Source organism: Ambystoma mexicanum, chromosome 12 (genome assembly GCF_040938575.1).
Source record: "Ambystoma mexicanum isolate Mex_15411 chromosome 12, UKY_AmexF1_1, whole genome shotgun sequence".
Classification (NCBI taxonomy): domain Eukaryota; kingdom Metazoa; phylum Chordata; class Amphibia; order Caudata; family Ambystomatidae; genus Ambystoma; species Ambystoma mexicanum.
Genome location: NC_090936.1, coordinates 103,219,933 through 103,234,162, shown reverse-complemented (window position 1 = coordinate 103,234,162; position 14,230 = coordinate 103,219,933). Strand labels below are relative to the sequence as shown.

General features: G+C 43.4%; 1 protein-coding gene across 1 annotated transcript in view; it reads right to left on the bottom strand.

The window, feature by feature from the left end:
* The window catches only part of LOC138514462 (uncharacterized), a 791,313-nt gene that overhangs the window by 30,163 nt on the left and 746,920 nt on the right, over window positions 1-14,230 (bottom strand). The window contains exons 9-10 of the mRNA XM_069629962.1: window positions 13,563-13,641; window positions 9,259-9,342 (exon numbers count right to left, since the gene is read on the bottom strand). Of these exons, the coding sequence (XP_069486063.1) occupies window positions 9,259-9,342; window positions 13,563-13,641 (163 nt within the window). The remainder of the gene's footprint in view (window positions 1-9,258; window positions 9,343-13,562; window positions 13,642-14,230) is intronic.

Sequence of the window (14,230 nt, the reverse complement as noted above, 5' to 3'; positions counted from 1 at the left end):
ACAAGGAGATATGAGTTTCACTATATGTGGGGATAGAGTGTGGATGGGGGCATATGACATTGTACAGACTGGATGATCTGCTGGAGGCATTTTCTTATTTGTAGCTAAAGGAGGAGTCAAAATGTAGACACCCCACTAGACATTTGTAAGTGATAATTCATCCTTGGCGAGTAAGATACCATCTACTGTGTCTATGTGAAATATTAGCATCAATGTCAGGGGTTTGGGGGCTTTTCTGCATGGCTAGTAGCTTCTTGAAATCCGTATACCTGAAAAGTGATAAACTGAGCCACATGAAGAAAGTGTGGACTGTACGCAATAATAATTGTTACTTGCCCAGATCCCATAGCTTTCCATTGATATTACATGGTTTTCATCCAATTGGCCTTTCTGCAAGCATGTTTTAAGTTGAGGTTACTCTGCTCCAATTATGTATTTGTATGAAATCTTGCCCGAGGCATGTGTTTTGCTGCAGTAATTGATCATTATGCTGATATTACCTGAGAGACATTAGCTGGTGCTCAACAAGTGTGCCTGTAGACTCCCCAAAGCCACCCTTAAAATATTTTTGCTTGCTCATTGGCTAAGTAGCACAGGCAATGGGCATATCCAATGAAGTTTTTTTTTGTTTTTAAGTAGCTATTTATTCATGGATTAAAATGCAGTGCACTCACTGAGTAATATTTCTTCTGGATTAAAATATCTATTTAATTATTTTGCATTAGACTCAGCACACCCATTGTTTCAGTTGAACAAATGAGAAGACCAATTGTTTTTGTCAAAACCTTTCTATAAAAGTGATATCTATATGTCGGTTCCACAAATTCGGTCTGTGAAAGTTACCTTGAATGCTCCTATTTTGGTAATCTTGTGGTGGAAGAGATTTTTGTCCTAATTCCCAATTTATTTGAAAATAAATGGATGTAGGGGGAAATTCAGGAAGATGTAAAGGAGTACAAAGAGAGTACAGTAAGACATTAAGGTAACAGAGGGAAGGGCACATGGAAAATGTTAGACCCTTCCACACTGGAGAAAAAAAGCTGTGACTGCTTTCTTTATTGTATATCTATGTAGGATTTATGTGTAATGGTAGGTGCATTCCTGACTGTGGCAAGGCCAGTACCCTTACTTTATCAAGAGGGGACATTAACCCCTCTCAGCCGGGGAGAGTAAGCCTACCAGGGAGCAATCCAGAGCCTACAAGTGAGGGGGCGGTAGCAGTTGAGGTTCCCAATTCCTGTCCCCCCTCCTTGTGCCAGCATCTATTAGTGCAGTACATCTTTGTATCACACTTTGCTTTGGCAACAAAGTGCTTCTCTCTCTTGTAGGAACAACATGTTGAGCTGAGAGAGCGTTGAGAACCAGGAGAGAGAGAGAGAGAGAGAGAGAGAGAGAGAGAGAGAGAGAGAGAGAGAGAGAGAGAGAGAGAGAGAGAGAGAGAGAGAGAGAGAGAGAGAGAGAGAGAGAGAGAGAGAGAGAGAGAGCAGTCAAATAGCACCGGATGCAGCCTGTGCAAAGTTTCCAAAGACCGAAACCCAGGCAAACGTGAGCAACCTTCCAGCAGCTCACGCAACCTGTCACTCAGCGGCTGATGCCGAGGGGTGCAAGAGAGAATAGAGAAGCTGTGAGAAGAGCTGCGCATACGCGGCAAAATGTCAGCCTGCACTGCATCTCACAGCAGCGAATACACATAGCATGCAGCTATGGATAATACCCTACACCACCAGGAAGAAAATACAAGGGGCACACAAGTCTGGACACAGGTGACTTACTTTAGAGGAGCTAGAGCCAAGGCCCCTAACACAGTCAGACCTTCAGCTGCTAGGGCCACCACCATTATTCTGTGGCAGACGTGTGTGCAGAAATGAGACAGAGCTTAGCCCACTCTTTGTAACTTTTGCAGCATCTAATCCCTCCTGGGTTGGGAAAATAGGACCAGACTAGCCAGGGAAAGTGGACCAAAGGAAACAGGAGTGGGAGAATAAAAAGAGGGGCAGGATGCAGGAAGTTGCAGGTTTTTCGGGGGAGGTCAGAGGAGGGGTTGGCAGACCATGAGCAAAGAAGGAAGGAGCTCACAGTGTGGCGGCGATTCCGTGAACAGTTGAGGTACTGGTTGGTGAATGCAAGTTGTACTGCATTGTGAGTGTGCGTTAGACTGTGACAGGTGTGGTTAGTAGCAGGAGAGTAGGGAGTGAATGTGAAGTGATTCTGTGAGTGAAAGAACAGTCTCTGAGTAGGAGGTGGGTAGGAAATAGTAGTGTGGAGGGGGGAGTTCTTGAGTAGAGGAGGGAGTTGTAGTGAGGAGAGTGGAGTAGCAATGTGGCATAGTGAGTAGTTATATTAAAGTGTGAATATCTGTCATACAAAGAGTGAAAAACTGTCAGAGGGACAGAGAAGCAAGATGTAGGGAGTATGAAGAGTGAAGGTTGGTGTTGACTGTAGGAGAGTAGTGAGCAGAGAACACTAGGAAGTAAGAGGGGCAGGAGTGCAAGGGCCTGGAAGAAAGGAGACTGAATACAACAGGGTGTCTGAAAGGCCCAATCCCCTTGCCAATTAGATGACTAACCTTTGGATAGAGTAGGACAAGTTAGGAATTCACTGAGGGACTTTTAGTCAGATAAGGCTACAGACATTTAGGTCTACACCAGATTGTTTCTCCCGTTAGCATACAGAGAGTGGATCAAACAGTTTCTACTTAATGGGAGCTAAGGAACCCTGGGTTTAGGAGGAGGTGCCTGAAGATGAGAGAGAGGATTGGCAATTGGACCCATCAATAAGACATCTTGATACCTTTCTGAGGCTTGGAGCAATTCTTGTGCTATATGTGACATGGCACCCAGTGGCATGGCAATGCGCATTACACGCTTTTCATATATCACCTTTTGTTTCCAGATAAACTGATGCCCCAACCCTTACCATTACATGAGTTCATGCAACCAATTGAAGAAAGAAAATCTACTGCAATACATTCCATTTCTGCCCTTAATAACTTGCTCTCAATGGAATTCAAACCTACCACAGTTGTTTTGGAGTCAAAAGGTTTAGTTGGAAGCATAATACAAACTATATAAGGTTTTAAGATGTTTTAAAAAGTACTTCCTGTTACAAAAGAGATTATGAAATTATCAATATTTAGTAATGTAAACATTTACACAAAAGAAAATGAACTCAATGAAAGATTCTGTATGCAGTGCAGGGTTCGAAATTAAGTTTCAGGGAGCAGGAGCTAAAACCAGCTCCTGGGTTTCAGGTATCACACAGCAAAACTCAAATCGAACTTCCACAGGAGAGGCACATTTTGGCTTTTTGTTCATTATGCATGATCCATTCGGTTTAAATGCATGCTAGATGTGTCTGTTGTGGCAGTCAACAGTGCCAGCCCACCTTAAGAGGAGAGCCACCTTAAGGGAAGAGAAGTGAAGCCAGAGAGCAACAGTGCCCTAATTCTTCTTTATTAGCATTCTCGAATACCTGTGTTTGTAAGGCACCAGTTGGCCCGGGGAGCCAGAAGTAGATCCTCATGGCTGCTGATAGCTCCCAGCAAATTCAAAGGCTGCATTGGTTTACAAATAATGTTAACATCTGCAAACAATAATGTTTACTGAACTGTAACATTTTATGAGTATATCATGTTTGCAGAGGTTTACACAAACACTAAACCTGTTGTAAACTTTGTGGTCATTTTTCATAGCATTTTAAGTATACCTTAGGTTTACAAAGGTTTACAAAAACGCTTTTTGGGATACTGAATGTTTACACAATCAATGTGAATTAAATGTACCATACGTTTGTAAAGTACTTCTGTTTTGTAAACCATGCAGACCTAATGTTTACAAAATTCCGGAATTGAGGCTCAAATGGACTTGCATAACTACATGGTTTATTCATTTGTAAACCAACATGTAAACCAAAGGTTTACAACATCGTTTCAGTAGTATGTAAGCCATTGTAAACAAATAGTTTGCATAGGCTTGCATGCATTTTCCAAAATGGGTAAACCATGAATTCCGTGCTGTGCAAAAACAACATTTCCCTACAATAAGAGCAAGCAAAGTTCCAATAATACCATAACCACATCCTAGCTACAACAATCTCCAGTGCACAATACCAATCACATTCTAAATCACCACAATAATAATAATAATATCTTTAATGTAATTTAGTTTAAATAATACACTTTACACATATACATCTTATCAATACAGACCACATGAAAAATGAAAATTACAATAGAATATATATATATATATATATATATATATATATATATATATATATATATATACCTTCATATGAAAACAATACAATACAATATACTTACATTCATGGGATAAAATATAGTTCATTATCTCTTTATACTATCATCATATTAAATAGCAAATACAAATCGTCCTTAACTCTTAATTATAATATGTTATATTACAAATGTAACCTCCTTCCTAATGTCACATTTCCATAAAAAACAAGGCCCAGGGAGATCCCGACAAGCCTCATATTGATATACCCAGTTTAACTTCCACCTTCAACTAGATAGTATAAAGTGCAGTTAACAGACGCATACTTTTAGCGTTAACACAGTAATTCCAGAACAGCATCTCCCCTATGGTCTCCCAATTATGTACATACTTTCCCAGATGTAATCTTATGTCATCCATCATTGCCTGGTATTCGGGGAGGACATGCTTAGCTGTCTCGGATAATTCCTGTTTCTTGCAGAGGCGACAGTAGCATTGTTCTTTGGGTATATTATCTATCACCCCGTAGTCATCCTAATGGGAAGGTATTCTATTCTTAATAGAAGTATAAATCTCCTGAGCCTATGGGATGGGCATATTAACAAGTATTGCTGTGGTTTCTTGAAAGTGTATAGCCTAGTTCGCACAAAGTTATACCTTTTTAGCTTGCGAAGATGTTTGTAATTTTCAAGCCAGTCCCATAGCTCTACCCGTCTCCCCATTACAGCCTGCATTGCCTCTATGTAAGGCCCATCTCGGTGTGTCCAACAGATGTCTTTAAGCAACTGTTCCATTTGATTTTTAAATTTGCTGGGGGAACTTTCTTTGGTGCTTTCCAGAGCAACTGTCGTTAATAAGGCATTTCCAGTTCCATTCACCATTTTTAGATAGAGCCCAGCTCTCTTTTTCAATACCAGAGCTTTTAAAGATAGAAGTCCCAACTCGAGTCTTAACAGGACCATTGGGATACATGTTGGAAGTCCCAGTATCTTCCACCAATATTTGCCCTCTATAAGTTGTAGCCAATTTAGCTCCATTTGGATCAGTGATTCTAATCCATATACCATCATAGGAGAAACAACTTGTATATATAGATGGCGAGTTCCCCACAAGGTGAAACCTCCCTGTTTTGTTGTAAATCTTTTAAAGATTCACCACAATGTACTGGTTTCCACTTTGCCTCTCAGTGTGATCAGAGGTAGAGATTACACTGGGAGTACAAGCCATGCACCGAGTGGTCTAGCAACGTTGGTGGTTTAGACACTTCAGCAGAAGATGCATGTGAGTGAGAATCACCTCTCACTCTCAGAACCTGGCCATAGTAGTATGTGACCCTGCATGCTCCGTATCTGTGTTGCATGCCTTCCCATAGTGGGAAAGTTGGAGACATATGAGGTACCTGTTAACCTAGGACATGGATTGTGTTGCCCAGAAGAGTGCACTATTCTGAGTGGAGACCTGCCTGCAGGTCAGGTGGGCACACTTCTTGGCTTGATAATGGGCTGTAGATGCAACAGCATGAGCTGCTGTGGAATATTGTCACCCCTAAACTGCCCCTTCCTGACCTCAACGGCTTGAGGAGTGCCTGAAGACCCTTGTCCAACATGCTCTGCCTTGGCCTGTCCACCTCTTCCAAGTGTTGCTGCATTGCTGAAACACCTGCTCATTCTGGGCTAATCCTCACACTAGATGCTCCCTTTTTGGGCCACCTACTGTTGGACATCGTCCATGGCTCAGCCTTAACACTTGCTATTTGGACGATGTGGTCAGAAGGCAGTCCAACTGGAGCATTGTTGTGTGGTGGCGTAGTCTGAACCAGCAGTACATGTTCTTCGGCAGAAAACTCTGGCATCCTGGTATGACATTTCCTCCTCTGCCCTCAACAACTCTGGGAGTACTGCTCATGACCTGATCATCTGCAGCAGCTGCATATCAATTGTGAGGGTGACACTGTGAGACTTGGAGGGGAAGAGTAATGGGTTTTTAGGTACTGAGGGCAGGATGATCTACAGATGGTTCAGTAGCATGACCAGGTTAGTCCCCAATGTAACTCGCTTTCCTCCACATTGCCCTGTGCTGCTTTGCTATGCATCCCATTCCTAAAAGGGGCCAGGGCATCTTTGTGGCAAATTTGATATGTGTGTTGATATTCAATGTACAGATGTGGGCCAACATGCATGTCTTTTTACATACATGATTTAGCACTCAAATGTATTCCTGTTCTCTGAAGCTCCCTTGAAGACCCCCGGGTCTATGATGAGAATGGGCATTTATTTCTATGGCCATATCAGTGTGGTGGTGTGGGGCTGATCGGATGGACTGCTAGCAGCATTTGGTGACCTTGCTATGGACATGACTCTTCAGGTAATTCTAGAACATGCTGCCATGGGTCTCCGCACAGTGCTCCCTCCCTTCACAGGATGCCGTGCTGACAGCCATACTTCCAATGCTGCTCTCTTCCTTGCCTGGGCCTCACCTGACAGACGCGGGCCAGGCCTTTAAATGACCTGCCCTGGCTCCCTCTCCTTATCTTCTGAGGGAGGGGGTATAGGCCCCCTTCCAGTGTCGGTCTCCTCCTTGCCCCAGGACGCACCTGATAGACGCGGCCCAGGCACCAGAAATCACCCATCCCCTCGAACCCACTCCTTACCTTGTTGTTACCTTGCTGTCTGCAGTCTTCACTGGGATGCACGTGGCAGACATGGCCCAGCTGTTTCCCAAGCCTTGCCCCTTCATAGTGGTGATTGCTGAGAACTAGCCAGTTCCCATAAACCACTCCAGACTGTCCCTTCTTTTTTAAAAAGGGACATAGCAGCTTTATAGACCACACCCTCAGGCTGTACCGGGAGTTACACGCAGTCTGCCTGGAGTGGTTGCTGGGAACTGGATTGTTTCCTTAGATTTAGATCTGCCAGGTGCGGCCCGGTGAAGACGGCAGGCAACCCTAACAAGGTAATGAGTAGGTAGGTGATTTCTTGTGCCCGGGCCACTGTCGGATGCGGCCCGGGCCATGAGGAGAACAGTGGCGGACAGCATGGCTGTCAATGTCGAGTCCTGTGAAGAGAGGGAGCACCGTGCTGAGAGCCCGGGCCGCATTTCTGTCAGAGCAGTGCTCACGTGTCGAGAGGATGAGCCGTGCTGAGTGCCATGTGGTGCTGCCCCCTCTCATCGTGGAAGCATCATGCTGCTAGCGGCTGTCAGTGGGCGCTCCTGTGATGAAAGGGAGCACCATAGCTGACAGCCATGCTGTCAGCGCAGCAACCCCGTGGGAATGGCAAGGCTTTAATCATTGGTCAGGATAGCCTGGAAATTGGCCAATGGGGGAGCGCCATGTCACTCCCTGGGGACACACTGTTCAGTATTGGGTGATGGATGAGGGGCAGTTGTTTGCACAGAAGGCCAGGAGGGCTCTGCCCGCTCACATGAGGGGGCTAGCAAAATATTAAACAGAGCCACGCTAGTTATGGGAATAAACTAATATTTCCTGAGTGGGCAGACTTCATGGCAGACATGATCCGTCTTAGAAATATATTATTTCCAACAGAGCCTGGGACTGGAAATAATAAGATATATTTTACAAATTGGGAAAACCCTGCCACAAAGCCTGCTATGGCCAACATTATTTTGTTTAAATCCCGTAGCAGATAGAGTTCTGCATATGGAAGTATACACATGAATCCTGACATGGAACTGAACCTCCCTAGAAAGAGTGCGACTGTGCAACTGTTTGAGTCACTTCGAAGAAAAACGGGGGGGAGCAGCCCACATACCGTGATTTACACCACAAAGTGCTACCTCCCCCTTAGACAGGGCTTCGTAACCAGCATCTTTCTAGCAAACATCCCGCTCCCCCCTCTGTAAGATTGTGATTTTTTATGTTCTCTGGTTTAATTCTGAACTTCCTTTACATTAGCCCCTCGACTCTAGTAAAAATTGATTTTCAATTAAAACAAGTATACTAAAAAAATGTTTAAAAAAAAAATGGTGACAGTACAGGTGGGCCAGAAATTCTCCATGCTAGGAATATTGTGTATTTCATTTCCAGTCAGGTTGGGAAATAGAACTAAAATGTTTCCAGCAAAGTAGATTTCAGCTGTTATAGCCCCTCATGTGGAAAATATGGATGTATATTGTTCATTTCCAAACGGTCTGACCATGTGCTACAACGCAGTATTTTTAATATTCCTAAAGCACTGCCTGTTAGCAACTCAGATCGTCCATTCCATTTCTTTCACAAGGAGATAATAAACAGTATTTCTAGAAGGGTTCCACTATTGCAAACAATGACATGTGTGTTATTTCAAGCAACCCAATTGTCCTAGAATAAGAAACACATGCTCATTTCTAATAGAGGTGCCCCGTGGCAGAAATCATATTTTTCTATTTTCATTGAGGCGAGGGCAGGCTCCAGAGTATTAGTGGGTCACTTTTCGTCAGATTCACGCAGTGTTATCTGTGAAGAGAACACATCCATGTTCTACCCAGCTTCCTAATGCTGACAGCAAGCACTGTGTTAGTTGAGGGCCTTCCATCCGCATCTCATCTGGGCGGTTTTTGCAAGCAAGCATAGTGTGAAGGAACGTTTTCTGGCTGTGATTCTATTGTCCTTTGGAAATTGACACATTAAGTGCCCATAGTGTTGCTGATTAGTAGAAATATGAAGATGACACTTTCATAAAGAGTTTGTCGTGTTGTTGCCGGAAATGGCTCAAAATGTCGCCCTCACAATTGCGACGGCCGAAATGACAGACTTTTTTGTGTTTAATCCTCCCCTTTACACCACATATACATGTGGGGGGGTATGGATATTATCGCAATATGGAAGGGTTGCGGGGGCTCTCCCCGCTCATATCTATGTGGTGTAAAGAAGGTTTAATAAAAAATAAAACTTTTTAAAAGGCAGCATTTTCGGCCGTTACAATTATATGTGGTCGTAGTGATCACATAGATCCATTGTTACCTACTTGAAGTACACTTGACACTTCAATTAAGAGTTTATAATGCTGTTGTCTGCAAGAAGTACCTGTTCTTCTGCTGCCATATGATTCAAAGTCTTCTGGGACTCACGGATGAAGACTGCATTCGGCCGAGTGTTTGGAATTGGATTCTAAATCGTTGAAACAATAAAAAGAGCAACACACAAGATGTGTTTTGTTATTAAAAAAAACATTGTTAATTAACACTAGAATAAGCTAACAAACTCAATGCTGAATTTCTGTCTGAAACTGTACTGGTGACCTGGCCACCATCTGATCTCAGGCCAAGACCTGCCAGCTGCACGCCTGCACTGCCTACCTGGCAACCCTTGCACTCGGGGACTGTTTCTGTATCCGTACAGTCCCCCCACCAGCACTTGACACCTGCTGTCTGCACTTACCCTTGCACTTGCCACCAGCTGGCCCTACTTCTCTTATTGTTCTATTATCCTTTGTACTGCACTGTCCCCTCCCCCCTACCACTCCGCACTTTTCCTCTTCCCCCCTTTCCCTGCACTTGCGTGATCTGAATGACACTCGTCCTAGTAGGATCGCTGTCTCTGTCTTCCCTTTGTTCCCCTCCTTTGCCCCGTCGCGCCTTGAAACACTTGTGTATAGGCATGTTATAAACGCCATATCATATTATGTACTTTTGCACATGTAAATATAAACTTTGTGTTTGAATCATACATTCATGTATACCATTCACAGATTCACATGTATGATTCATTCTTTGCTGGGCAAACTCGTTTGGGGATAGACCAAGATACCTGAATTTTGGGTGAATCTTTCAAACTTTTCCAGAGATACATCTGGAAAAGTCTGAGGTCACGCGCGTAACATTCTCCATTTCCCTACTCACTCAGACAGGGCCTGCAGGGTAATGGGGCATGTTCAAAACAAAACTACTTCCAACACTCTTGCCCTTGAATCAGAAAGAAAGCTTCAACAATGTTTGGGATACTGAGGTGGGGCAATGGGGGGAGTGGGGGATGGGGGAATAGGGCTGCTTTGTGGGAGTGACCTGTGAATATTCATAGGGATGAATATTCACGGGTCACCAATCATTTGGATCAGTGGTTGTAAACATTCAAATATAATAATATTTACCTTTTTTAACTGTACCATTTTGAAATCACCAGCTGGACATGTGGTTATGCAAGCCAAGGTTTCTGAGCTACCCCTTGCCCAGCAAAGGCTGCTTGTTTGTTTGTTTATTGTTTTTATATGGCACACCAAACCCGAGGGTAACTGGGTGCAAGCAGTACAAGGAGGCTTTATTTGGTAGGCTGCCTCTAAGACTTTAGCCTGCCAAAGGTCCATTCATAGCTACAGATCTGCCAAATGACCAGGTGCCTTAGATCAGTAGACCTAGGCTATTGACAATTCTCATTCAGCAATGGTCCTCAACAGGGGCGGTCTCTGGGAACCAGAATAGGCCCTGGAAAGAATTACCAAAGTTGTCCAATATTGCACATTTTCAGCAAGCCCAATCCTTTTCCCATGAGAAACTGTGGAAATAAAACATGTTACCACACAGGGTGCAGAGGCCTACTGGGGAATCTCCAGAGGTCGAGGTCCCTATAGGCCAGTCCACCCCTGGTCTTCAAGATAAGATGTGGTTTCAGGTGCTTCTAGAACTGGAGCGGATAAGATATGGATGAGATTTAAGGTGACAGCAAATTACAGGTATGCATAGAAGGTAGCCTGTATTACATCCTTCACCTAGATAAGTAAGCACTGCTCCTGTGACTGCTTTCATTGTTTTTGACGGCTTCTGATGGCCATTAGTGTAGGGCACGATTAGAATGTTCTGATAGTATGAGCGGTTTGCCGAAGATAGTCAATGAGGTATGCGGACAACACGTGATCACCCTGCCCAGATGATGACGTTGTAAATTGCCATTGCATAGAATGTGTGGGGTGTATACTAATGATCATTATTGTTATGATATTAATGATTATGATTATTTGTTGTCTTATATAGTGCTTCAAGCCAGGTTTCTCATACAAGATATTGTTACTGCGCATTTTAATATACTTAATGTATGCATTTTAGATGTTTGAATCTTCCCTGCTGGGGCGTTGACACGTGTGAAGTGCCAGCCAGCATGTCAGAGGTTAACTTTAAATTCATGACTGAACCCAGGCAAACTTATTTGGCCAAAGTTCGAATCCACCAAATTGACATTGATTCAGCCGAGCCAAACTTTCATGAAATTTCATTTGGATTCAGGCAAGCACAGATTTAAATTATTATAGATAGTGCATGGACAGTGAACGTGTGTGTTGAGTTCTGTAGGCGGAGGTTGGAGTTTGCCAGAGCACTTGTAGTAATGCAGTAGAGTTAGAGCTTTAAAGCAGCATTTAGTTGAGAAAGAGGTAGAGAATTTGAAATAGGACTGAGTTGATAAAGAGTTGGACAATTAATAACGGATTTAGTTTAGAGAGGTATTGAACAGTGAAATGAGCTTAAATTGAAGGAGCAGTCAAAAATGTTAATCAGAATTAGATGCGGGAGCAATAGGACATTGAAATATGACTACTTTCCTCTCCTCCTTCCTCAGTGCCAAACCTTGGTACCCATAGAGAGTTGGATGTACATGTACAGGGGGCTGGATGAGATCTAGACCCATTTCTCTTTTCTTAAAACAACAATTTCAAATGAAAAGGCTAAGCTTTCATCTGTTACTTTAAATATGGGAGCATCCTAAACTTTAAGCAATTCCTTGTGTCAAAAATCTATGTCTAGATTGAACCAATTTGCATTGCACATGTAGTCAGGAAGATTTTTGTTTTTAAATGCAGATGTACTCCCTTCATAGACAAATTCTCTTAAGATATATTATGCGGCAGATAGAGAGTGTTTGGAATTAGACATTATGCCTCATTACAAGCTTGGTGGTCGGGAAACAATGTGACGGTAATACCGATTACCGGCACGATTTCCGGAGCGCCTAACTACGAGACATGATGCTGGTAACAACGTTGTCTGCAACATCACACACTGTGCGACCGTTGCCGACAGCACTGGCAATGGAAACTGCGCAAACTGATGAGCCGAGCCGGAAACACTGGCATTGCATTGCTAAGTCTGCATTACAACTGCTATCTTCATGGAAACACTGGCATCAAAATGCCGGTGACACCATGAAAACCATTCCAGAAACCCTGGCTGCGCAGAGCAGACGGTAAGCAGGCCCGGGTGTGGAGAAACAGCCTACAGGTGCACCCAATTAACCCAGCTGCACACCATGAATATTGCGACTGCCGAAAAGTACCACACCCCTTCCAACACAACCATGCTGCCACTCGTAGCAGCAGTCATGGACCTCGAGGCTCTGCATGCAGGAATGCTGCTCCATGAGCAGGAGGTGCAACAGTGGCAATAGGCCAACAGGCAGAGGAGGAGGATAATGATGATTCAGAGGAACAATGGGCAGCAAGTACCACCCTAGAGGCATGCACCCACACCCTGTACAAGGGCCACACCCTGGACCCTGACTGACAAGCAGATACACACCCTGAACATGGAGACCATGCTTGCGATAGTGGACCGCATCCACAACGACATCCAGAGCGTAATTGGCATCCGGACTGCCATACCCCCCCTTGCTGAAGGTGGTGTCTGTGCTGCATTTCATCGCCACCGGCACATACCAGCACACAGTTCGGGCACTGCATAAAATCTCCCAGCCCAGACTTTGAATGGTGCATGTGCAGGTCCTGGATCTCCTCTTGTGTAATGTGTACCAGAACATAAGACAGGGTCCAGTGGATCCAATGGGAATGAGGACTTGCTGCTCCCCCACAATTCGGGATCCGGTGCTAATAGCGCGGGACCGAGTTGTGGCAATGCAATTTGCGTTGGGCGGTATCCCGCAGATTTACCGCCGGTATACTGCCCAACTTGTGATGAGGCCCATAGTTTACAAAAAGTACAAAAATAGGGCACACATCGATTTTGGTCATCGTGGACAAAGGAGAATGGGCAAAGGAGCGCATGTGTAGTTCGGAGACAATGAATACAATTTAGTGTAAAATATCACATGAGGACATTTGAAATGACAACAGAGCTGAATTACTGTCTCAGGTCAAAACATCAAATATTTTTCTAAAGATTTCAGTAATTAAGAGGTGTATTACTTTTGATCATCCAAATGTTTAAAACCAGCAGAGAATATGTATAACCTAAAATGTTTTTTTAATAGAAAAACAAAGTTTGTGTTACTTCTGCAAGATTCTGTAAATATAAACGTCTATATTTGTCTCATGCATGAACGATATGCCCTACTTCATTTCAGTTATTATTACTAATAAAAAGCTGCAGATAAGCATGTACAATACTCACAGGTTGGCATGGTGAAGGGTTCTTCCAGGTTGAGTCAGGGTGGTGTTTGGAACTGTAACTTTGCAATTCTTGAAGAGTTCTGAAACAGGAAGTAAACATCATCTTCAGAATTTTGTTTAAGTTGTCAAATTGAGCATTCAATTAGAGATTTGATAGCTGTAACATTATGGGCGGGTAGAAAACACTGAAAATGATTTCTCACTCATTGGACAATGACCGATAGTAGCAGTGCTTTGTATATATGTGTCCTCTATCTTCTGAAGAGACTGCCTGGAGCATGCTGGCAAGTAATTCACTTTCTATTGTTAGTATAATTGATTTATTCAGTTAAATAACCAAAGAAGGCACTTTAAACTAGGCTTTTCAGGTGAGGCCATTTTCTTGTAGTGAATTATGTAAGGAAGGCATGGTATCAAGCAGTAGGCACATAAACAATGGATACACGTTTCAAAAACCTTTATTTACGAATTTGCTTGGGATGGTAGAATTCCTAACTGGCCCCAAATCTAAAATGGGAGTCACCTCGACCATTAAACAATAACAAATATGTCCAAGGCAGTCTGGTCAAAATAAAAAGGCTTATACCAAGAAAACCGTACCTTGCCCTTCTTTCCTAGATAACACATGTGTTAAGGGAATACAAAAAAAGGGAAATTAGTGTGTCCAAA